General features: G+C 41.9%; 1 protein-coding gene across 1 annotated transcript; it reads left to right on the forward strand.

The window, feature by feature from the left end:
* The first annotated feature begins 1,873 nt into the window (after nucleotides 1–1,873).
* Nucleotides 1,874–26,106, forward strand: LOC137281492 (uncharacterized). Its single transcript, XM_067812750.1, has 13 exons — nucleotides 1,874–1,927; nucleotides 13,455–13,771; nucleotides 14,170–14,267; nucleotides 14,499–14,628; nucleotides 14,944–15,014; nucleotides 15,123–15,222; nucleotides 18,407–19,492; nucleotides 19,741–19,781; nucleotides 19,949–20,000; nucleotides 20,194–20,285; nucleotides 21,405–21,462; nucleotides 23,249–23,305; nucleotides 24,796–26,106. The coding sequence occupies exons 2-13, from the start codon at nucleotides 13,498–13,500 to the stop codon at nucleotides 25,476–25,478; spliced, it is 2,742 nt and encodes a 913-aa protein (XP_067668851.1). The 5' UTR covers nucleotides 1,874–1,927; nucleotides 13,455–13,497; the 3' UTR covers nucleotides 25,479–26,106.

Below are 26,106 nucleotides of genomic sequence, written 5' to 3' on the forward strand. Positions count from 1 at the left end.
CGACAGAGTGTAATCAATATAGACTAGTAAATGGTACAGTACATTCATAAACACTACCTTTAGACAAATCCGCATTTATATCCACATAAATTAATCAATCAGCGTGTTATCGGTTAATCCTTTGATCGATCCAGACACAAGAAATGCCAAATGGGGACCATTGTCGGGTAATCTAAGTGGCGTTACCACTAATTGTACCTGTTATATCTACATTAACTGACCATCAAGTGAATTATGGCAAGTAACTTGCAGGTTTATACCACCTAACACGGGTTACAGTAAGGGAGTATTACTTGCTGTATTGCGCTGAAAACTTACGGGTCGACACTATTTTGAGGATTCGAACTGAACTTTAATGTTGCATATGAAATACATACAATACGTGTATACGCATTTGCCATGTGTCAAGACTGTATGTACCTATTTACCTAGGTAAATTTTCAGATTCTTCTAGCAGTGGCAAAGTAGGCTTATTTAGGTTACAGTTTCAAGTAAATCAAATGTCAGTTTTTATCATCATACGTAATAGACGTCATATTTTTACATCACACGATTAAATATCAAAATACAAACAAACCCACAGAAATAGGATCAGTTTGGATCAGTTATTTTACGATCCGGGCATTAGAAAACCGCAATCGTGATGAGCGAGACTGACCATTGGTTTCACTATCACTAGCATCTGACTCGGAACACCTGGCTGTAACTCGGAAACTGGGCAAAGCAGGAGACCAGAGTGAGTGAGTGAGTGAGTTTAGGTTTACGTCGCACATAGCAATATTCCAGCTATATGGCGACGGTCTGTAAATAATCAAGTCTGGACCAGTCAATCCAGTGATCAACAACATGAGCATCGATCTGCGCAATTGGGAACCGATGACATGTGTCAACCAAGTCATCTAGTCTGACCACTCGATCCCGTTAGTCGCCTCTTACGACAAGCATAGCCACCTTTTATGGCAAGCATGGGTTGCTGAAGGCCTATTCTACCCCGCAGGAGACCGGACTAAATGAGAGTAGATTGTGAAAACTTATAGCTTTCAGTTTTTAAAACGGCTGTCGCGATTTCAGGTTTATACAAACCTGTATACGAAATATTTTACCTCCTGAAATGTAGATGAATTGTACATCGGCCCTCATATCTATACCCGCCATATAGCCGAGTGCGGCGTAAAACAAATCACTGACTGATACCTATACCCCATATCACGTCACAAAGACGCACCGCTCTGATTGGTTGAAATCTCGTTCGCGGCTGTGAATTGTGCACTGTTGTCAAAAAGGTCGATTTAAGGCAATTAAAGATCGAAATGAGAAGTTTTAATGACAGGGTTTCAATTATAACGATGCCAATGAACGATTTAAGCATTTGCTCCCCTAGAGTATGTGTGATCTTTAAATTCAACGCATGCAAAAGTTTTCATAAGCTTATCAAAAAATGTAGGCGAACAGCCCAGAGAGCATCCAGCCATGTTTGCAAACAAACAAGATGCCCATGTGAAACAATTGTAAGGCAAGGATTCATGATTCCAGCAAATGCACATGACGCCATGCTTCAGTGAGCGTGAGAGGAAAACAGAGTGGGGACATTTGTGTTATTTCCGACTTTAAAACCAACGACAATGTAACTATGTGATATTCAACATTAATACGTCAGTTACAGCTAAGACACGTTAGTGAATGTTGATGATTCAAACTTCAATCTAACAGACTACTATAATTGTTGACAGCAAGGTACAATACGCAAGGCGGTGCCCACGCTGTCACGGAATGCATTCGCAATTCAATAAGGAGACTAACACGATCAATCAGCCATACTGATCCCATAACGACAACTATTGCGTCATACTTGCAGGTGCCACTCAAAAGTCCTAGTTTCGTTTTCAAACTGAGCAGGACGGCAGCCATATTTGGTTTCGTCTGTCATGTAAGTAAAACATATCTGTTCATTACATTGTCATTATCTGTAGTACCATCCTCGTATGCCTCTGTGTGCAGCTATCAGAACGCAGACCGTGGGTAGGTCGGGTTGTATGGGGTCTTGAAAGGGAACATGCTAGTCTGGTTCATGCATCAGCATAGAACTGTACGTGTTAGTCTCCAAGGTATGATAACAACGCCGTTAACTGCCAGGTAGATGTTTACCTGACAGAATCCCGCACCGGGGGTAGTGTTTCCTTACCCGAACTACAGTATACCACCCGTACTTCGGTCCTGACGACAGGGGATGTGCGAGAGGTACAGTGTCAGTACCCGGGGGCCCTGGAGTTTTACCGTAGTTCCTCCAGCAACCACAAGACGATGACCTTCGTTTAATAGTTTATTAAGACTGTGTTGCTGATCAACCCACTCTATGGTCACCCTACAGGACTTCGGCCGCGAAGCTTTCGTTTTAAGCCAAATGTTGTTGCTTTTTAAGATTCCTTGTGACCAAACACCAAGGGTGGGAGCGCACTAGACTCCCGACCCTGTGCTCTGCTACCGCTTAAAGCTGGGTCCCCACGTCACAGCCAACACCCTCTTCTTTTTGCCCATTGATCAACAACCCGTAACTCTGCCTAACTTTTTCACCCCCCCCCCCCTTCTATTTCGTACCCCCAATACCTGCGAGGTGGATTTCAAGAAACTCCAAGAAACTCAAAGTTTCTATCTCCTTACCAAATAATTCTCGTGAAATACTACGAACTGCTACCGAGTTGCTCCATATTGATAGTACAGTCATTTTCCCTTTACTTAATCTATGAATCATCTCAACTTGCCCCCAACAAGCTCTACCGACCTATTTTCGTGGTTATTTTCCTCCGCAACCGATAACCTCCCTCTCTTGCCTTGTTCATGTTTCCTACCTCTCAAGCTTCCATTTATCCTTTCCATTTTGCATGTATTATTAAACCGCCTTAATCACCTGTTATTAATAATATCATTCTTAGATCTAAATATTATAACAATAATTATAATTCCTCCTTTACATGTATTATTAAACCGCCTTAATCACCTGTTATTAATAATATCACTCCTAGATCTAAATATCATAACAATAATTATAATTCCTTGGCCATGATACACTATTATTATCGCAATAGTGATAATTCCATGCCTATGATACGATCCCCCTTCTGCCGAAGAGTGTGTCCCCACACTTTAAAGGATTGTGACTTCGAGATCCAAGCCTTCGTTGGTGATCCTGGTAGTTTGGCATTTATGACCATGAAGTTCATTGCTCGCAACCATATCATACAGGTATAGGTTACAACATCACAAGCCAGAAAGGAATACATGACAATAATTCATACATGATAACAGATATATATGACACACGAGTATACACCCTTTAATCATTTGAATAAAGAAAACGGACGTGTCAGGATAATTTTATATCGATACTGACACACATGTAGAATACAAGCACGACGTATACATGGTTATTAGGAATTTCTATGTGTTTGGCTTCCCTCGATGGCGCCGTTGGGTGGATTTACTATGGGGTTGGGGTTTTGTACTGATGGCCCAGCATCTCTAATTTGTCGATGCCCCCGGTCAGTCCACAAGTCTGTCCATACTTGCGCAAATGACAGTCGATCCCAGAAGCCCTGACTTTGTGAAGTTAAATAATTTTAATTTTGTGGTCACTAGGTCAATCGCATACGCGGCCATCCACCCCTTGACTTTTACGACGAGACCTTCAGGAAGGTCAGGTGATGCTGACATCTTCCCTAAATACAAATAGACTGCTGACTCCTCGGTGACATTTTTTACCCTTTGTGGGCGGTAATAATGTATTAACGTAATGACGTCATACCGGTCAAGAAAGTTGCTGGGTGGGAACAATGCCGGATGCTTTTAAAGGATGGGCGAAATGCAATCCGATACCTTTATAACAGAGCCCTCATATGGGACTTTACAATCCGGGCACTGTTTGGCATCCAACCAACATGGTAGTCGTGAGAGTGACGGACCCCCGTCCAGGTAGGTCTCCAGTTCGTTGTTTCGGGGTACAACCAGGCGTACGCATGTTTGCTCCCCTGGTTCCATGTCCTCCCGGAGCACCTGGCGGAATTCACACCCCGCTATTTTCAAAAGTGTGGCCGCACACTCTGTGGTGAATACGACGACACCATTTACAAAAGGTTACAGGCGGAAGTTTCTTACGGACATCCCGGATTGGAAATATCCCCTGGATGCAAAGGGCACAATACCCCAGAGTCTCCTCCGCGAACCCGAATCCCGTCCTAGTAGGTTTGAAGTGGCATGCCGCTCGCTCTATACAAGCCGTTACCTCCTCCGATTGTGTATGGTAGAAACCAAACCCTAGACCTCGGAATAGGTAGGAGGTGCCAAATATTTCCGCGTAACCTCGAAGTTCCGCACCCATGTCAGTATGGAGTTGAGTCAGCTGGAACAAAATAGTCAAAACAGTATAGCTTGTTGCCAGCTAGAGACGCCTCTTTTCAGTTTTCTGCATGCTCGTTGAATAGTTGAATTTCGCGGGTCCCCCAAATCATAAACGTAAGAAAACAGTCATTTCAAGACAAAGGAGAGGTGACACAATTTACCCCATACTTTACAAGGGATACTAACCGTCGGGGATCGTTGAGAGAATGCGTCGTCGAGGATATCAAACACAAACCGTGTGATATCAAACACACGGTTTGTGTTTGATGAAGCCATGTTGCAAATAGGATTTACTAGAGTTACTAATTTGAACTCCACTACCGGGAAAAGAACCAGTTCAACAAGGGACAATATGTAAACTCCTGCTCAATCTAATTATGCAAACGCCTTTTCTAAGAATATCTACTACCAATAGCCAATGGTGCTATCAAACTATTCAGTTCCAGGGGTAACACCCCTGCCGAACTGTCAAATTGGGAAGCGTGACTTCGGTAATCGGTACTGCCAAGATCAGCCGCCGATAATGTCACAACTATATCAACAACACGGAATCGCAAGGCTGCACTGAATTGACTCCCGACATAGATTTGCCAGTAAAGGACTCCACTAGTATATATATATATATATATATATATATATATATATATATATATATATATATATATATATATATATATATATATATATATTACCCACGTGGTACTTCGTAAAAGTGTTTCATAACAAAGTTTTATGACACATATGTGTCATAATACCTTCGAGTGATTTGATTGGCTAATGCGTGAACTTTGACATTACTGGTACTACTTTCATCACTCATTCCATTCATGATTTTCATTCAAGTTTTCACACCTGAGAGCATGTAAAACAAAAACAGTTCTATGGAATTAGATAAAATTTATTTCATTTAGTGTGGTTACCAGCATTATTTTCACTTCTATGATAACTCAAGTTTCTGTAATAAAAACGAAAATAAAACGATCTATAAAGTACGTAAACAAATACGTCTAGTAGGTCTCTCATGAGTGTGAACAAATATGGCGTCGCCCGTAAAAGTTATTGATTTAGTCAAAATTGAGGGCAGTTGGTTGGAAGAGTTGTGAATGTTATCAAGAGATTGAATACCTTCTGCGTGTATGTTGTCAGGACTGCACAGTAACACACAACATCAAAAGACGAGCGGCGCTCTTGTATCTCTATCACTGCCACTGTCAGCCGCATCCATTCGCGTCCTCCCGCACAAACATATTGTCACTGCCATGCCTCCCGTGGTTTCTTATGTAGATCTAGGGGTCAAAAGTACTTCCCAGAATCTGAACACAATCTTCGTTCGAGGTTGTAGGCTGTGTTTTCAGACCCAATTTTCGGTGGAGTCTTCAACATAAACATCGAATCTCGACAAGTGGGAATTCCAAGCCGAGATGAGAAGGCGTCACTGGCATCCTGCGCAAAGCGTCGCCGAATTATTTACAGTAACTCGTCCTCCGATGAAGAACATTAAACTCAGCTATTTAAAACATACATTTCCCTGTTATTCACAATCATCTTTGCTGTTGAGTTTGCCGCTCCTAATTAAATGCTCCCTAGAATCTTCTTCTTTGACGACTAACCTAACAGTGATGGCCGACTGACGTTCAGGCAAGATTTAAGTCACGTAGTCAAGTTCAAAATATTTACACTTCGCAAGTGTTTTGATGAATTATAGTATTGCTTTTGAAAACAAATCATCAACAGAAAATAATTACATTTTGATTACGACTTGATTCTGTCTTAATTTGTTTATTTTCTTGTGATTTGGCGCCGTATAGGAAATACATTGCCTCTACGCAGCATACGTTTTCCTGGAGTGAAGCGGTTGACATTCCAATCACCAATATGATGTATTAATCCGGGATGTATGATTTATTTCACTCCGGACATAAACTTGATATGAAAGGGGAAGCTCGTTTAATATCCTACAAATATTCCGGTGTTCTCCTTATCGTACCTAGCACGGGCCGGTATCAGCCATATATTCCTCCAAGCAGTGTAGGGTATGTGTACATATTGTAGGTGCGTGTATGAGTGATATGAGCGTCTGATTTAATTGTGCGTACGAAGACTGTATTTGTAGGTGGGGTGTTGTGGTAGTAGCTGCATGAGGTGCGTACGTGTTGTCGGCGTGTTGTTGTAACAGGATTGTGGTGCTTGTTGTTGTTATGTAATTGTCGCAAGCGTCGTGTATCCCTGTGACAGATCCATAACACCAAGAGGCGGATAGAGTCCCCCCAGCATTCTGTTAGTGGGCTGGTCAACCCTTGTCGCCTGAGGAGGCGTTGGTGTGCTAGCCGTAACCGGATAAGAGGTGTGAAACTGCACTAAGAACAAAAACAATAGGTACTTGCCTTGTAGGACGTGGTACAGACGCCTGGCCACGTATCGGGGAACGGTTAAGACCACTGGGAGAGATACTTGGGTATCAGTAATTAAGTGTATCGCAGAGCGATATGTTGACTGTGGGGCATTTTTTAATGTGTATTTCTGATGTGAACCAGCGGTGCTTGATCTGCACATTATCTGGGATATACTGCGTTTGAGATAGTGCCAGGACCTTAGATAGGGCATCAACCCGTAAAAGGCTGATTCGGATATGGCACTGAGGGGACGAAAAATTTTTAAAACAGGGTGGTAGAGGCGTCGTTTTGGACCTTATAAAAGTATATGGCCAAAACAAGAAAAAGAGGACGATCATTTCGAGGTTCCACAGAGGTTCAAAAATGGAAGCGACCGACAGACCTGGGGTGGTAGAGGGACCTCCATTGGTAGTTGGAGGCCTCCATATCAAAAGGCCCTTAGTAAAGGTCGTCTCTGTCGTCATCCCTGTCGTCGTGGCCAGGGCCGAGCGCATTAATAATTGTGACTGCATGGATGGCAGCGATGCGACGGTTGGTGAAGAATATTAGTACCGCTAGAACAGCCATGACGCCCCATATGGTGAAAGTTGAATATGCCACTGACGAAAACCAGTCAGTTCTCTCCTCTGTGTTGGTTACTGCGTTCATATATACAGGGTCAGTGGGGTCGGTGTAGATTATTTCGTTCACTTTGGCTTTTGTTACTGCATGACGGAGATTGACGCTGGGCTGTTTATCTGTTTGGATGAGTTTTGTGAAAGACGCACTAGCCAAACAGAATTGTGCTGTTTTATATTGTAGCGGTTCGTCAGCGACGGTAGCCGATTTAATATGTCTTTGGATGAAACGAAATGTCATAACAAGGCCACGTTTAAGGTATAGTTAAGGGAAGACGTATCGCTAGCGTGTCGGCAACCCATGAGCCTGGGAGGTTGCATCGTATCGTCGGCTGAATCGAACATGAACAATCATTGATTTGTGGATAGGGGAACAAGTTCCTGTGGCAGTTGACCTTGTAGTAACTTTGCTGTACTACGCATTAAGTCCTGTGATTGGGAATTTAACTGGTTAGTGAAGTGCAGTTGCTGTGTGGACAGAAGTAGAAGAAGAGAGAATACTTTTTTATACCAGTTAGCTTCGCGCATTGTGTTCCTGCGAGGCACTTACTATTAGATCATGCCTTCACTACCCTAACCAGATCATCGATTCGGGTTTTGGTTCTAGACATAAAGGAGGACATGGCATGGTTCGTGATATTAAAGGTGATGTGTACTTGTCCAGCCAGTAACCTCACATGATCTAAATATTATAACAATAATTATAATTTCTCTGCCATAATTCCATGCCTATGATACTGGATTAGTTATTGGCACGACAGACACTGGTGACGCATATACCAGAGACCATATAACAGAGGTCTCTGCTCATACATGCAGAGGTAAACAAGCCTGTTATAACATGTTACATAACCTGGCCAAAGTGGGTGAAAATATCACGCTAGAGGTTATAAAATGCCCAGACGTGAGTAGTCGGAGCATGATGGGCGAGTTGGCTGAAGGCGCCGGACTTGTGATCCAGCGAGCTTGAGGTATCGCCATCGAGTCCACTTGTAACAGGGTGTAAAAATCGACTCTTTCAGTGTTTTCACAACCCCTAGCGCACAGTACACAACCCTGTGCACTAAAAGAACCCACGGATCCGTCGGTATATGACAACTCGTGACCACATTAACACGTGCAAACACCTAGTTGCGGGTGCATCAAAGTGCAGTAAACCTGGACTAAGTACTGTGATTAGGTGTCCTGATACACCCAGCTGTGAATGAATACCTCGTAAAGAAAAAAATGCCACAATAACTCGGTGCGTGTAGAGTTGTATGATAGGTAATAAGAAGTAAAGTTGCGATTGATATTCAGTGATCGAGGGAAAATATATCAGCGTATATGATACTTGTTCTGATGTTTGATGTGATCAGGTATAAGATATAGCCTCCTTGATGTGATACATGATAAAGTTGCTCACAATAGAAGCACTGCTACATATGTGGAGGGCTTGTGCATGTCTGTTCTGTGGACGGGCTACTGTTGTGTATCCAGGCGTCGCCATGTATGTAGAGGGCACCATGTTTGTTGACAGCTTTTCCATGTCTGTTCTGTGAGCGGGTCATAGTGTTGTGTATTCAGGCGTCACCATGTATGTAGAGGACTTTTCCATGTCTGTTCCGTGAACGGGTCATAGTGTTGTGTATTCAGGCGTCACCATGTATGTAGAGGACTTTTCCATGTCTTTTCCGTGAACGGGCCATAGTGTTGTGTATTCAGGCGTCACCATGTATGTAGAGGACTTTTCCATGTCTGTTCCGTGAACGGGTCATAGTGTTGTTTATTCAGGCGTCACCATGTATGTAGAGGGCTTTTCCATGTCTTTTCCGTGAACGGGCCATAGTGTTGTTTATTCGGGTGTTGTCATGTGTGTACAGGGCTTTTACACGTGCGACAGTGTTGTTTATTCGGGTGTTGTCATGTATGTACAGGGCTTTTACACGTGCGACAGTGTTGTTTATTCGGGTGTTGTCATGTGTGTACAGGGCTTTTACACGTGCGACAGTGTTGTTTATTCGGGTGTTGTCATGTATGTACATGGCGTTTACACGTGCGACAGTGTTGTTTATTCGGGTGTTGTCATGTATGTACAGGGCTTTTACACGTGCGACAGTGCTGGATCACGTTCGTTCTAAGGGTTATGTTTCTAAATAAGTTTTGCTCTATTTGTGTGTGAAAGGGGTTGTTGGTTTTCCAAACCCTCGCCTTTGGCTGTTCAGGACCCACTCGGAAGCCCGGAGAGTCCAAAGTTCCAAGGATCCTCATATGGTTTGCAATGAGGTGATGAGGGATGCGTCGACGGACTCGGTTTAGGTCGTGACTTCTTGATTGCCTCTAAAGTAAGGCTAGATGTGCTCGGTGGTGCCATCCATTTGCTGTTTGTCAGAGACATTTTTGCCATGTTTTGAAATTTGAGGCATAAGAAGTCCCCTTTAAACCAGACAATTATAACACAGACAAGTCTAAAATATTCAATAGTATATTCAGCGAACAAAGAGCAAGTTACAATGAGTCACTTTACATATTTCTAGTACAATGCAATTTCGTCACAAGTCTAAGGTAATATGACCAGAGTCTTGACATTTTCAGTGAGGCCTGATATACTAAATGAAACTTGTTTACAATGAGAGCGGTCAGGCAAGAAGTGTGAATCTTGAAAAGTTGAATGCATGTTAGAGGATATTGTCAAACAATGACAGGCAGAGGCACACAACTCCAGTGTAATTCCGAGTAAGTCCATGTGTGATTCCATGTGTTAACCAATACTAGTATGTGATTTTCCCGTGGCACAACACAACAACCACGGTTTATATATACTGACACGCTGACGAGAACATGCAGCAAAGCATGGCTGTATCATCAATTGTCAGAACGTTTGTGAACAGAAAGTAAACAAAAGATTCCCAAGGGCAGCTAACTGGAGCGCTATCAAGAAGGAATGCCAGCTGAAAAAAAATATTGCCATTGAACATATATGATAAGAAAGGTGACCCACAATCCACACTCAAAACTCTAAATATTGTGACCAAATGATCACTATTACTTAATGAATGATAATGCAAATTACAGAAAACACATTCTCGTAACTGCACGCACTGCAGTTGCACCGGTTTGTAGTCCTCCAGCAGTTTGACCATCTCGGCTTTCTTCAGTCTGGCATAACCTCTTAAACTGAGTCGCTTCGCTTGGCGTGTGAGGACTTTGACCGTGCGAGATTTCTTGACATCTCGAATGTTCAGTAATCTCAAAAGCTGGTCTTTCGTCAGTCGGGAGTAACCGACCATACCACGTTCTTTGGCCATCGCTTTCAGTTGTTGTATGGTAAAACTGTTGCTATATCAACGTGTGAAAAACTTTTCACAAAAATAAATAAATGTACTCATATGTGAAATCACATCTCTAATTGAGTTTGGATTTAAAAAAATATATTTGAAGAAATTGGTGAAGTTCAGATAATCTCTTTTGTCCAAGTATATGAGAAGACTTCGGACCACTTTCGCTCCGTGGGCTTACAACGACAATAATGGCATTTTATGCCTACGCCGCATGGTTTGCACGTGTAGTTGATGAAACCTTTTCAGATGGACACCATGCGTATGCCGCAATAATCAGTGGTGCATTTCCTGCCCCAGGTTTTGGTTTTTCCGAGAAGTACCTACATGCATGCATAGGGTGCACGTTTCATTTTGTTTCATATACACATAAATACATTTCAATTTAACTGTTTAATCATATATATGGTCACACCGAACCCAAGCACGACGAAGATGAGCTCCCGGTCTTTCTGTTCTGGGGAAGGTGTATAATACTGTGAGAGTATGGGTTCATCGCCGAGTGGTTCGAGTCGTTTGGTAATATTCTTGCATGGCATCGTCGAAGTTCTTGAACTTTCCAGCAGCGTAGTTTTCATGCGCTAATTGGACGGTGATGAAATTGGTTCTCTGCATGCGTTTTCTCCCGTACTTGACTTGCAGAGCTTGCACTTCCTCCATGGACAAATCATGACATTTTCGTTCAGTTTCGATGTCGGCCATCGCCAGTCCCAAGTTGAACTCGAGCATGCCCATGTCTTGCAGGGTGAAATCGAGCTTGAGTGCCGGTTGTTTGGTGATCATTTTGCTTAATTGTGCATAGCCCATGGCCAGTCCGCTGATTATGGCGGTGTGATTCGCATCATTGACGAATGTTTGTCCATCGGGGGTCGACGTCGTGGCACATTTAACAAGACTAAATTATTCTTCTTCATTAAAAATATAATAGGGTTTACTTCAATATGCGCTGCCGCCGGTGTCAGGGCGGCTGCTGGTGTCCTTGTCTGGGGTGCTGCTGGTGCCGGTTTGAATTTGAATTCACTTTTCGCATAATTGGAATCCAAACTGATTTGAAAAGATCGACGTCGTTCTCGCCCAGGTTTAGGAAGCACACCACCAGCATCAGCGTTTGAGTTTCATCGATCATGCTCGGATTGCCCCCTTCCCCCCACCCCCCACCCCCCTCCTTAAACGTATATAATATATGTTTAATAAATGAAATAATGTCTGACAATTTTCCAATGGACGATTTGGGTGGTGATGATGATGAGACCTGATTCCAGAGCGACATGTTGAGTGACCAATTCTTGAAGAAATTATTACGATTCTTTGTAACGAGGTAGAAAGAAATTATGTTTTTTATCGTTCATGACGATTTAAACATGCGAAATTACGATGGACACGACCTAAACAACTTTCACCCCATGTCGTCCGAGATGTGCAAAACTTAAGGACCAAACTCGGCATTATTGGTGATCATCTGAGAGACCTGCTCCAAAGTGCCAAAAGAAACTTTGGACAGCACTGACTGCTGGGCACTTACTGGAACGAACCCTTGCCCGTTTTCCAGTTTCCCCTAAGGGGACTTTATTAGCGCGAGGCAGCACCACAGAATTTAAAATTTCAGCCTTACATATAAAACATAATCCATAAGTATAGGAGACCTCAGCGTCACGATGCACGTAAAACCATGACTCAGTCTTCCGGTCCAGGATCATTCATGCGATTGAGAATCCTAGCGATCTCCATCCTCGGTGATCGCACCACAGAGGGAGAATATTGTTTGTTGTTGTTGTTGGTTGGTGCGGTGTTGTTTCTCCCATGGGGTTGTGATTGACTGCGCTCTCTCTAAGAGCTCATGTTTTTATGCCAAAGTGATTAAGTCTTAGGACAGTTAGCTTTGTACCGTTTAGTTTCAGAAGAGAACTCAATGTCTCCTTGGTAACAATCATAAACATATCAATGAACCCTTTGGTTGCTATAATAACTTAAAACCCCATTGAAACAATGGGTATTCATAGGAAACTATGTACAACATGGTCACAAATATAGCATTATGTCCAGGGTGAAATTTTAACCAGGCTGGAGGCCCTGTGCAGTCACAGAGTGATTGAGCTGATGCTTTCTGTAATAAGCCTTGAATAACCCCGGTGTCTAGGGATTGCAAAGTGACTTCTGGCCCCTATTTCTCGAAACAAACTTATGTGTGACTTAAGTCAGAGATTTTACTCACAGCTGAAAAACGCATTTCTCAGAGTGACCTGAAATCGGCACAAAACCCAAACTATAGGAAACAATTTGAGTTTCGTGTATAGATTACTTAATTTGTTTGGGTCAAAAAATGAGATTTGAGTAAAATCTTAAGTTTGTTTCCAGAAATCGGGGCCTGTTTCAAGGTGGCAAAAGTGGTATCTCATCTGGAATTACGTTATTACCTGCACCATTAATGATTGTGAGTCATGTCAGTTAACTAGTTAAGCGTATACACTACATGCAGCGAATGGAATTGGCATTATGCCCCCTCAAAACATTGGAAAATGGCACTGCACCCAGTGTGGCATTTTAACAAGGGTCAATATGACCAGGGTGCACTGTTCATTATTATCTGTATTGTTAAAGATAATAGAAACTCACATGTAAAATTGCAATCCACACAAAACTTTTACAAGACAGAATTTCACTACAGTCTAACGCTTCATACACTCCCAGTTTCCGTTTCACCGTGAAGACAGACATAGTTCCCTCTAACCTTCCAGGAAAGTGATCATAAAGAGACAGCTGTACTCCTAACATCAGAAGATGGAGGCTGAACACGTTACCGTCATTCAGAGGAACCACAAGTTCCTGAAGGAGTTCCTTTTGGTGGATCCTGTGCTGGACAAATTGTTGGAGGACGGAGTCTTCACACAGGCCGACTATGACAACTGTAGACAGGCCGGGCCAGGGAAGTGTGAGTTGCTGTTAGAAATACTGAAGAAGAAGGGTATGGAGGGATACAGGACACTGTGTGGGGTCCTTGATTCCAATCAACCGTTCATTAAAGAAAAACTTGATGCAACATCCTTGGAAGGAGGTAGTTATCTGTATTGCCTTTCATCTTCAGGCTTGAAAACGTCACAGTATAAGTCATTGGTTTCACTAATAAATTATGCATATGCTAATATACATCATGCATCACAACTAATAACATGCTGTTTTTCCGTTTTCAATTCCAACATTATGTTTGTACGTTGTTTCAAACAGAACACTGGTACTCATCACAAGTGTGTTTCTCATCCTCACATTTCATAATGTTGTATAAAATCAAGTACCTCTCCAGTACTTAGTGACACTAATGACAAAACGCATTTTATTTAAAACATTCATATTGTATTGCTGCCAAATACATTTGGGATGATTTTTGCCCTAATATAATGTATAGATTGGATATTAGTGAAAACCATAACATGTTGACACGATTCTACTTTGCAGGCAACTCCGACCTCGTCCTTGTTAACAAACTGAAGATGCAATCGGAGCACAGAAAGGAACTTGCCGGAAAGGACGAACACATAGCAGAACTGCAGTCTGTGAGTAATCCACTACATCTCAAAAATGTCCTGATATTGTCCTTACGTCATCAACACGATACCCTTGCTCACCAACATGGTAAACATCTTTTCGCTCCATCAGTTTTGGTTAGCGCTTCGCTGGATCACCACACTCATGTCCTTCACCAATCATTTGTAATATATTCATTTATTTGAATACTTGGTCAAACTGTTTATCCTGAGTAAACTCTGTAACGTGTTTGTTCTTAGGGAATGGAGGACTTAACGAAACAGTTGGAAGACAAACAGAAGAATTATGATACACTGGAGGAAACAAACAAGAAAGAAAGAGAGGAACTCATGTCACAGATAGAAAAACAGAAGGAGGAGATCGAAACTTGTAAGCTGACAAACAATCCTAGGAACCCAGTACCTCTATAAGTTACATTGTGCGTTGTGATTGCAAAACACGTAAATTAAATGTATTTTAGTTGTAGATCAAACGTCAGTGAAATAGAATATCTAGACGTTACTATCCTTGGAAACATCTCATAAATTGTGAAATTTATTGTCAGGTGTTAACACAAGAGTGGTCATGCCCTGTCCTATCTCAAGCATCCACACAGTTTAAAAAACAACACAGACATATCTAATCTTGCATTTGGACGTCGCCCAACGAACAAACCAGACAACCATTGTTATTTGTTCATTCCAGTGAGGACGAAGCTATCAGAGTCGAACCACGAGTTAGAGCAGTGCCAAGAACAATGTGATCAAATGAACCTTGTGAGAGCCATTTCAGTTACTCCAATTGGAATTAAGACCATAAAAATGTAAAAGCATGAATATTAATTGAAATACACAAACCTGAATGAACGATATTTGTCATTTCAGAGACTACAAGCAGAACAGGAGGCGTATGAAATGTTATCAGGGTTACCTGCATCACAGTCTCCGGACAGGGAGGTCATGACTGGAGCCGACCAACGAACAGGTGCATCGGCTGAAACCTATATAGCTAAAATTTTGTAGAGTCAAATCAAAAGGAAGACCATGTGTATATGAAGTCGAGTGTGACCTAATTTATTAGTGTTTAAATGTATTTATTTTCCTTATCCTGACTCATGCTTATTATGCTTATCTTCCCACTCTAGGCGAAGATAGTGGAACACTTGAAATCTCTTGAAGTTCCCTTCTTTTGACAGAGACGTACAGTCACACCCACCAACGCGCAGCGTCCCTGCTTCCTGTCAGTATCGGTCACATGACCTGCCATGCTTGTCACTCTCTCTTTCATCGCCCGAGTACACGGTTGGAGGCAACTCGGGGTCCCAGTACGTTGAATATCCTCTCATACTTCGGTCCTTTAGTCCAAATTAAGTTGCATTGGCCTTTGATCAGTATTTATTATCTTTATGATGTGAAATTACTGTTCAGATTTATGTATTTTTCATGTTTTTGAACATGTATTTCATCATTTGAGGTCGACGGTTACTCACGACTCCAGAGAAGTTCTGTTTATCAAGCCTATCGACACTCCATCATCAAGCAGACTTTGCAGTCCTACTCCAACAAATTCAGGTATTTCGGAGAGCGAGAGATAAGAAGTACAGCAACTCTCGGGTTGGCTTCAAGATCCCACTACAGGCATCACTACTGCTCACAAGAGACCCAGTGCTCTTTGTGTACGGTCAGGATCAACTGGATAAGTTTGAAACGGAAGGCACCATGGAGGAACTACGTCCTCAGGATGTCACAAACGGATTTTACACCCCAGTTTTTCTTGTACTGAAGAAAAACCTTTTCTTATGCTGATGAAAAACTCCAAAGAGAAGTTTCGGTTGACCTCAACATGAACGAATTCAACGTTTGATTATCTGCTCATTTGTCTGGCAGATTACCTCTCAAGCATCGATCTACAAGATGCGTATCTACCCCCTTGGATGTTACTTGGGTAACCGCGCACATCGTATCCCTCCTTACATCATCAAGGACTATGCTGTGTTTTCTACCTGGACGACGGCTTTCAAGTTCATCATGAGACAAGTCAACTCACCACCAGGCTGTTTACCAGATAACCCTACCAGACACACCGAAACCATACCTACTATAGTGAGACTCGTGGATCAAAAGACTGCGCAGGGACTTATTTGACAGAGTCACACTGCAACAGTCATCTCTACGTAGATGTTTCACTTCAAGGCTGGGGAGCCTACCAAGACAACGAGGTTACAGCAGGAACATTGACAAGCTAAGAACGCACTCTGCATATCAACCACTTGGAGATGAAAACTGTAATCAACGCAGCAGGACAGTGGTCGATCTCATTTAGGAACAAACTACTGATGGTCCACTCCGTCATCTTCATCTTCGTAGCGTTCTACACATACATGTAAGGATAAACAAGATTATCCCAGCTAATCTTCCGACTGTCGACCGTCTCCCGACATGGTCAACGAGGTGAATCTGTACATAAAAGTGCTCAGAACATCAGAACAGACGCTCTATCGCGTCCTCTACAACCATCTCCAGCAGAGTGGATGCTTCATCAGGAAGCGTTTCGGGTAGTCAATCAAACATTCGGATCACCGCAAACAGACCTATTTGCCACCATTTCAACAAATAGATACCCACGTTCGTATTTCCAGTACCGGGTCCGCTCGAATGGGCGACAGACGTTCTCAGCATCTCCTGGGAAGGACTGAACGCATTTCCAACTCTAGTATTACTACTGAAAATTATCGGAAAGATCAAACAAACAAGGATTCTACAACTGGCTTTGGTCGCGACTTCCTCGTCATGGAGGAACTCGGAAAACCGTCGGTAAAACTGCCAGAATGGAGGAATATACTCATCCATCCGCACACTGAACAGGCTCACGAGAACCCATCGTCGTTCCCGCTACTCGCAAAGCTTGCTTGAAGAAAAGAGGATATTCCGTTACGACAGCGAATGTATTAACGCAGATTGCCGTGCACATTGTGTGATGATAAATGGATGCGATTTGAGAATTACGCTAAGCGGAAGGGTTTTACAGCATCGAAGACCTCAAATCCTCTAATGGCATATTACTTGTCACCTACGAAACCTACTCAAGGAGTAAGAGTTACCACATTGTCGACTTACCTGGCAGCACTCAGCACTGTTATCATCATGAAAACAGGGATCAAGCTTGCGAAGAATGTCTCTCCTTACTACGCTCATTCAAGCTAGGAGACCAACAACAAAAGTTCAAGACACCAACCTGAAATCTGAATGTTGTACTTCAACATCTCACTTGTGATACATACATGCTACTAGACCGGACATCCTCTGAACTGTTGACACAAGAAACATTGTTTCTACTAGCCCTAGCAACTGCAGCATGGACATACACGTTCTAGATTTGAATCGAACACAGTTTGACTCCAAACATCGTGAGACTGTACATTTAGAACTAAGATAGAATTTTACTGCCAAAAATCAACAATCAACTGCCTGGACAACCGGACAGACAGTTCCGTATCCTTGGGCACCACGATACACATAATTTATCACTGTGCCCTGTCAGAGCGTTGAAAATATATCTCCAACAAACAAAAACAAGGAGACGAAAATTCAAGTCCCTGTTCATCCCCTTGTCCTCTGAGAAATACCATCTCAGCTTGGATGAGAGCCCTTGTTTTGAGGTCATACAAAGCAGCAGGACTCGAATAAGAGCCTTGGCATCTACACTCGCTCTATACGCAAATTGCTCCGTGTCAGTTTTATACTTGTCCTACCTGCTGACTCATGACCTCAAGCCATCCCAACCACTTGTATGGCTTATAAATCAGAGAGTGAGTGAGTGAGTTTAGTTTTACGCCGCTTTTAGCAATATTCCAGCAATATCACGGCGGGGGACACCAGAAAATGGGCTTCACGCATTGTACCCATGTGGGGAATCGAACGCGGGTCTTCGGCGTGACGAGCGAACGCTTTAACCACTTGGCTACCCCACCGCCCCTAAATCAGAGAGAATGACAAGCATGACAGGTCATGTGAACGATATTGACATTAGTGTGATTGTACGTCCGCTTCAAAATAAGGGAAAAGAGGAGGAGATAAGCATTATAAACGTTAGTAAGGAAAAGTATCAACCATCAGTTTTATTTAGAAAATCACACAATTGTACGGTTGCCTCTCTTCCACGCTGACAGATCCTGCTGAGAGTTTCAGAATGTGCAAGTTATCAACAGTTCCGGACTGTGATGACAAGCAGCTACGTCTCCTGCCATGTCTTCATTCTGTCTGCAAGCCATGCATTGACCACCATGCTGACCACACCAACCAGAATTGCATCAAGTGCCCATGTGGTCGTGATTTCAGACTTGAGGATACCTTAGCAGACTACGTCGGACGCAATGAGACTGCCTATGCTGCCAGAAGCGATGGGGAGAAGAAGTGTGACTACCCTACAGAAGATCACGATGCACGGGCTGCTTGGCACTGTCGTGACTGTGACAGTTATATGTGTTCTCACTGTCGCAAACTGCACAATAACGTTAAACGGAATAGAGGTCACAGCATGGATGACGTCAGCCAGGCAGATCCTATCTCCATGAAGCAGTGGCTGAAAGAACCTAACTGCAAGGACCACCCCAGCAATGAAGTACAACTGTATGACCACACCTGTAAGAAGGCCATCTGTATTGTGTGTTTACGTGGGAACCATGAACATCACAAGAATGAAGACTTAAGTTGTTCCCACGAAAACGCAAAGCATCAGCTGGAAAAACAACTGCAGAAGCAACGACTGAAACTGAAAGATGTCAAAGACAAAATTGGAACTGTGAACAGGCACCAAGAGGAACTGGACAATACACAAAGAAGACTGGAACAAGAGGTTGTTGCCGTTTCCAAACGTGTTGCTGTGAAGTTATTTCACCGACAGAGGAAACTCAGAGAGGAGATTCAGATGTCTCTGGACAATACAAATAAGGTCGTTCAGGAGATACTGGATAGTTTACACGATGTTCAGTCTTCCATCATATCAACGATAGACTACACCCAGAGAACGCTTGAATCCACAAGACGCGAGGAACTCGTTACTCTCACAGCTACAATACAGGAAAAGTGTGACGAAAATCTCAAGAGGGAACTTCCAGAAGATGACACAAGAGATACGAGTATCCTCCTTTCATTTCAGGGGCAGACTGCTCTGGAGGAACTCATCGACACTTTTGGTGGTCTCGCCTCCAATCGTGACTTGAATCATATTCCAGATTCACATCCTACATTAAAAGGTACACATAGACATGGTTAGATATTACTCAGAGATATATTCTGAGGTTGACTACAGAAAGTGAGCCTTTGCTTAAATGCCTCAAACGCCTTTAGTCGTTATGCCGATTCCAGTGCAAAATTAAAACGGTCAATCCAAGATATTGGTGAGAGACAAATTCTACATAAAAGTGACTTGATATAGACTGCTTTGTGAGTATTCATTGTCAGTAAAGTATTAAGTCTATCTGTGTTACATATTCTTCTTCAGATCTGCTTCAAAAGATAAACCTGCTGACTGGAAGAAATGCGGTAATATGTTCTTTATAGCGAAATTAGATTATTTGTGTCTTTAACGGATTTGAACGTTCTATACTGCTTCTGAAATATTCGACAACGTCAAGTTATAGCATGTCAGTTGTTTTAATTCCATTGCGCACAGTCACCGGATCTCTATGATACCAGTGTTGGTGTTTCAGCTGCATGAAGGACGGTGGCGTCAGCTTCTACACATTATACGTCACATCACAGGTAGGTATAGTACCAGAATGGAGGACGGAAAGATCAGATCAAATACCTATAATAACTCATGTGCCATCTTTCATACCTGAACACAAATCATCTATGAATCTAACCCGCTCGAAATAAAGTCTTGATAACTTACACGTGTAATTAATGCGAGTCAGATGCTGGATTATTTCATGTATGTTCATCTTCCAAACAGGAAACAAGATGTCCGACGTTGGTGTAGATGTATCAAAGAAGCTCCAACCTGCACAGATGACATCACAAGACGTCTATGAAACTGTGACCAATGTATGACCATTAATCACATGGGTTTCTGGGATCAGAATATTTCCCCAACAGCCAATTCTGAATAAATGGATTGGACGTTGCACATGCTATGTACCCATCATATCTGTTTCATAATGTATAACACAGCGCTGAACTTTATAGAGGGAATATTACGGAGTGTAGTATGAGTGTAGTGTGAGTGTAGTGTGAGTGTAGTGTGAGTGTAGGTAGTGTGAGTGTAGTATGAGTGTAGTATGAGTGTAGTATGAGTGTAATATGAGTGTAGTGTGAGTGTAGTGTGAGTGTAGTGTGAGTGTAGTGTGAGTGTAGTATGAGTGTAGTGTGAGTGTAGTGTGAGTGTAGTATGAGTGTAGTGTGAGTGTAGTGTGAATGTAGTGTGAGTGTAGTATAAGTGTAGTGTGAGTGTAGTATGAGTGTAGTGTGAGTGTAGTCTGAGTGTAGTATGAGTGTAGTGTGAGTGTAGTGTGAATGTAGTGTGAGTGTAGTGTAAGTGTGATATGAGTGTAGTGTGAGTGTAGTGTGAGTGTAGTGTGAGTGTAGAGTGGGTGTAGTATGAGTGTAGTATGAGTGTAGTATGAGTTTAGTGTGAATGTAGTGTGAGTTTAGTGTGAGTCTAGTATGAGTGTAGTGTGAGTGTAGTGTGAGTGTAGTATGAATGTAGTATGAGTGTAGTGTGAATGTAGTGTGAGTGTAGTATAAGTGTAGTGTGAGTGTAGTATGAGTGTAGTGTGAGTGTAGTATGAGTGTAGTATGAGTGTAGTATGAGTGTAGTGTGAATGTAGTGTGAGAGTAGTATGAGTGTAGTGAGTGTAGTGTGAGTGTAGTGTGAGTGTAGTGTGAGTGTAGTCTGAGTGTAGTGTGAGCGTAGTATGAGTGTAGTGTGAGTGTAGTATGAGTGTAGTATGAGTGTAGAGTGAGTGTAGTGTGAGTGTAGTGTGAGTGTAGTGTGAGTGTAGTGTTAAATCATTTCCAAAACATGCTTATCTTTTATGTCTGCATCATCGTTTAATATCCAGAGAAGAAAAGGGGAACTTAAGCTCGATGTTTGAAGTGTTCATTCTACATACTGATGTAGATATACAAATGCAGCCTGCACTATTTTTCACATATTTTTTTCAGCTCACAACTGGAGCATGCATCTCTGCAGAGACAATTCCACGTGCCATCTTCTTGAAAGGTATGTATGAAAAGCAGGTAGATATGAAAGCATTGCAGACCTCAATTGCTATGAAAAAAACCTCAAGTTCCCTAGTTACAATTAATGCTTTAAATAAACGCTTTAAGCTTTGTGGGTTGAAATGGTTTCATATGTAACCCTTTTGGAGAAAGTAAGTGACCCCAATGGACTATGTTTGATTTGGACGTAGAAATGGAGTCTCTGACGCTGAGTGACCATTTATCAATTCACATTATTTTGTTATTTTGTTTGTTTCATAATGGGACATATGCTATCAATTTATCAAAAGGCTTATGTCTTATAATGTTAGTACGACTAAATAATGACATTCTAATCAAGTATCGTAGTTATTTGAGGTCGTGAGATTTTTAAGGTCGAGTAGTTCACCTGAATCAAACATGGCGTTCTTGTACCTATAAACTCTTTCACCCATATAACTTCGAAAGACTAGTGAGAATAGTAACCTGCATATTCTAAAATCAATTACTTTTGCCTTATTAAGATCAACTACTATTCCAGGGTGCCTACAAAAACCTTAAAAGTACCAATTCTCTTTTGTAATTCAAGCGTTGGGTCCTGCAGGCAAACAAAGCGTTAGTTTGAATTTCCTGTGTCGAGACTAGCTTCCCTACCATTGTCCACCATCAGCTTGTTGAATCTTGTACTGGATTATTTTCCAGCTTTCCGTGCTGTGTGCACAGTGGAGCTTCTTGTATAGAATGTGGAAACTCCTTGCTATCTGTAATTTAAAACCCATATCTGACAGTTCGCAGACACCTAGGGAGAAACACAGGGAATGTTAGCAAATCCTACACTGATGATCTCTTCAACAAACGTAAACGTACAACAGCACAGAGCAAAGTAAAAGTGAAATTATGTATTTAAAATGTTCTCATGAGTTTTCCCGTGAGAAATAGTACATATAAACTTTGATGGTTTAGAAGCTTATGTCCTCTGTGCCTAAGAAACTGCGTGCCAGCTGTTGAAATAATAATAGTTGCAGACCATCATAAAACAACCGTCTGACCATCTCAGCCTATTTTCTAGCCATTATTTTGTAGTTGGTTTTTATTGCTTAATACCCAGGGTTAGGGTTAAGGTTAGGGTTAGTCTATTATGTATTACAGTCCATATATACAGGAGACCCTTCTGCAAATCGTTATCAGTCTCGTTCAGAGGAACCTTATCGTCCACATTATCAATGTAAAATATTATTATGTATTGTCACTCCGTCGAACATAACAGAATGCAGTTAAAATTCCATCGGTTATTCTTATATCCTATTTAATATAATTATGCATACACATATATCGTGAAACTTACAACATTGAAGAGAAAGAATCTTCTATGGAGAATCGTCTCCTTTGATGTCATGGAAACGTTTTCAAAACGTCAGTGAATGAAGTCGCTTAGTCTCAGTTACGTATGAACAACTGAATATATCTTTGCTGCATGGAAATACATTCCAGTGAACTAAACCTTTTGTAGAGGACTCTGTTCCTGCACCTTTCCATATTGTATGATGCAGCCCAAAGTCTAACAACCACCCTGCACCACAGCCACCCTTTCCCCAACCCCTAACCCCTCCGCACTACCGAGTTATACAACCCACTGAATGAACCAGTTTAAAGCATTTCTGAAACATGTATTATACCCTGTCCTCTAAAGCACAACGATCTAATTTCAGGGCACTTCCACACTGAAACACTGGCCAAAACGTACTGTAACACAACTCATGAATTTACCGCCGTTAACGTATTTTACAATGTATTCTATACCTCCACAGGAGATTCTAGGACGATGCATATCATCAGCGATGACAACGATGTGCAATACATCATCTGTAAGTAAATTTAAGTCATTGTCATATGTTTGAGGGGATGAGAAACCAAGTAAATCACACAGTCTGGCTGACAACCTGAGAGTGTGTCATCAGGTACAGTGAGACACTCTGGCTGATGGCAAGACATCATACACTGACGACACCCTTGCTGATAGAGTGTCATCATACACTGACGACACCCTTGCTGATAGAGTGTCATCATACACTGACGACACCCTTGCTGATAGAGTGTCATCATACACTGACGTCAACCAGGCTGAAAGTGCCTGTTGTTGGCACTGCTGTAGACAGTACGTGGCTGAATGAGTAGGTGTCAGATTGTCATGGTGATGGTCCATCTGTATCACACCTGGAGAAATAAGATGCATTGTCAGGGGCCGAACTTTTATACTTGGTGTGTCAAGCACTATAACCGCTATGCTATTCCCCGAAGTTATGATATGCAGTATTCCAGTTACCTACAGCCAAGTATCACTGCAGCCAATCAAACATCCTAACGTCTACTTCCGCATGTTTATACATGAATATGAATACTGCACTTTACATTTTTTGGAGACATTATTTTTTGCCAATCTGACACTATTTCCCCGTAACTAATGGTACAGATCCAATATAAATACTCTTAATTTTAAAACATATCATCACTATGATTGTATTTGCCAGTTTTAACCGTCCAACAATAGATGCAATATTTTCTCAATGTTATGACTGTTACCATACTCATTTAATGACATGTACAATCTTCTCACTATGTACAAAAAATGTGAGACACGAATAGTAATTCATATGGTGCAGTGAAACTTAAATCTTATTCAATATCACCCTTCGTGATCACATGGGGTGGTTATTATTATTTGTACGCCCGAAACAAAAGTGTCGATTCTGTTCATATATTTTGTGTTTCCTTCGGTTGAAGTGTCCTTTTAATTGCAAGTATTAAATATAGTGTCTGCATATTGATTACATATTCAAATGTGGCAATAGATCTACCTGTAAATACACCTGACGCGACAACCTGTATCCCGCCCTGCGAGTGAACTCAAAATATGGTCAATGGTTTAAGCGGACGTAGACGTTACCCGTTGATACTGTGTCTGTTGAAGACTCAGATGTAAAAACTGCTTTGTAGGTCTTATTGTTTACTAAATCGTAATAGAGGAATTTAGAATATCAATGACAATAGTGTCTTGACATAACGTGGAAACATGTCTATATTAAGGCAGTTGTTGTCTATTTCTGATTGCCGAAACCCGAACTCGCTCAACTACAACTTTGTAAAAAGTGTTTACAAAGTTGTTTATTTGTTTATGAATGCAAATAAAAATTATGAAAGACATATTATTAGAGATATATATCGCACAAACGAAAATGGCAGCGGATATTCAGTGCGCTGTTTTGTAAACATTGAAACGAGGTTGACAATAAAATGTCTAATTTGTTGTCTGAAGTCAGATAATTTGTTAGTCCGTTAACAAAATGTATATTTCCAGGTCCTCAACTACAACTGGACGCTGCTCGAGCCAACACAGACAGGTGCCACGTAACTCCAGACGGCCAGCTGGTCAACTCGCCGATCACCACACAAAACGCACACAACGGCAGGTTACGAGAATATCGGGGTACATGTGCCTCCACCCCCATCCTCCTTCCTCCACCCCTCTCAACTGTCATCCTTGTCCCACACACCCCACAGTACTGGGAGACACACTTTAAGCTGGGTGTGGTGTATGGTGAGCCGTTGTGGCCTATCCTGGAGGTGGGTGTGGTGGAGGAGAGTCAGGTGGACAGTGAGAGGTATATTTGTCGACAGCGCCGCTCCTGGTGTGTCAGTGTAGGGAGCTGTGACACACACCGGGGGAGTCTCTGTACCAGGGTGTGTCAGTATGGGGAGGAGGGGAAGTGTTACAGTAACACAATGTCTGACACACCCGGCACACAGGCCACCCTCCACTATGGCGTTGTGCTGGATGTGGGGAGGGGGAGACTCGCCTTCATCGACCTGGACAGACAGGTTGTTTTAGTCATGGTGGATGTTGAGTGGAGGGAGTCTCTTCTTCCCGTGTTTAGTGTTGGTCCGCCAGGTCACTACACAGTCAACATGAAGGTGATAAGTGGAGCAGATATCACCATGACTGACACCAAGAAGTCACTTATCTATGACGCCTTGAATTAGACAATAAAATAAACATGACATTGTGTAAACATGTAAGTGTGATTTATTTATTTAAACTGTCAAATGTAATTGTGGTGATTGAGCCGGACGTAAACGTTGTCTGTCTATGTGTTGTTTGTTGTGTACAAGAAAGTAACGAGGTCAGCTAAATGTGTACTTTTTCTGTTTGACTGAGATTCTGTAGGATCTTACAAACATTTTGCATCCCCACATGACTATTGTTATGATTATTATTCTGCAGTAGTTGACCAGTTTATCTCACATTTCATACATGTCTGGGAAATGGCACAACAAATTACTAAGCTACAAATTCATCAAAAGTTGTTTCAGATCATGAATTTATTACCACGAATGTTACATCCTGTCTCTTATAAATGATACTGTGCAAGGGATTGCACGGTATTGCCGGTATACCGGAATACGCTTTCAAGATACGTACGTATTGCAATATCTTTTCCTGAGGACCGGTATATTGAATAAAAAATATTAAAGGATGTTTTTGTGATAATATTAATGGCTTAAATTATTATTTGCACAGACTTTCATTCACAATTGGTGTTTTCCTTCGTTATATCATGACAAAACGGCATACTGTATACAGGTAATGCAATAAATTGTGTTAAAGCAA

The sequence above is a fragment of the Haliotis asinina genome, chromosome 4, assembly GCF_037392515.1.
Source record: "Haliotis asinina isolate JCU_RB_2024 chromosome 4, JCU_Hal_asi_v2, whole genome shotgun sequence".
NCBI lineage: Eukaryota > Metazoa > Mollusca > Gastropoda > Lepetellida > Haliotidae > Haliotis > Haliotis asinina.

Excerpts from the sequence above, each read along its gene's own strand:
- LOC137281492 (XM_067812750.1), top strand. The coding sequence starts at position 13,498 with ATGGAGGCTGAACACGTTACCGTCATTCAGAGGAACCACAAGTTCCTG. Across the intron at positions 13,772-14,169 it reads TGCAACATCCTTGGAAGGAG|GCAACTCCGACCTCGTCCTT; the intron begins GTAGTTATCTGT and ends TCTACTTTGCAG. Across the intron at positions 19,782-19,948 it reads TGCTGACTGGAAGAAATGCG|CTGCATGAAGGACGGTGGCG; the intron begins GTAATATGTTCT and ends TTGGTGTTTCAG.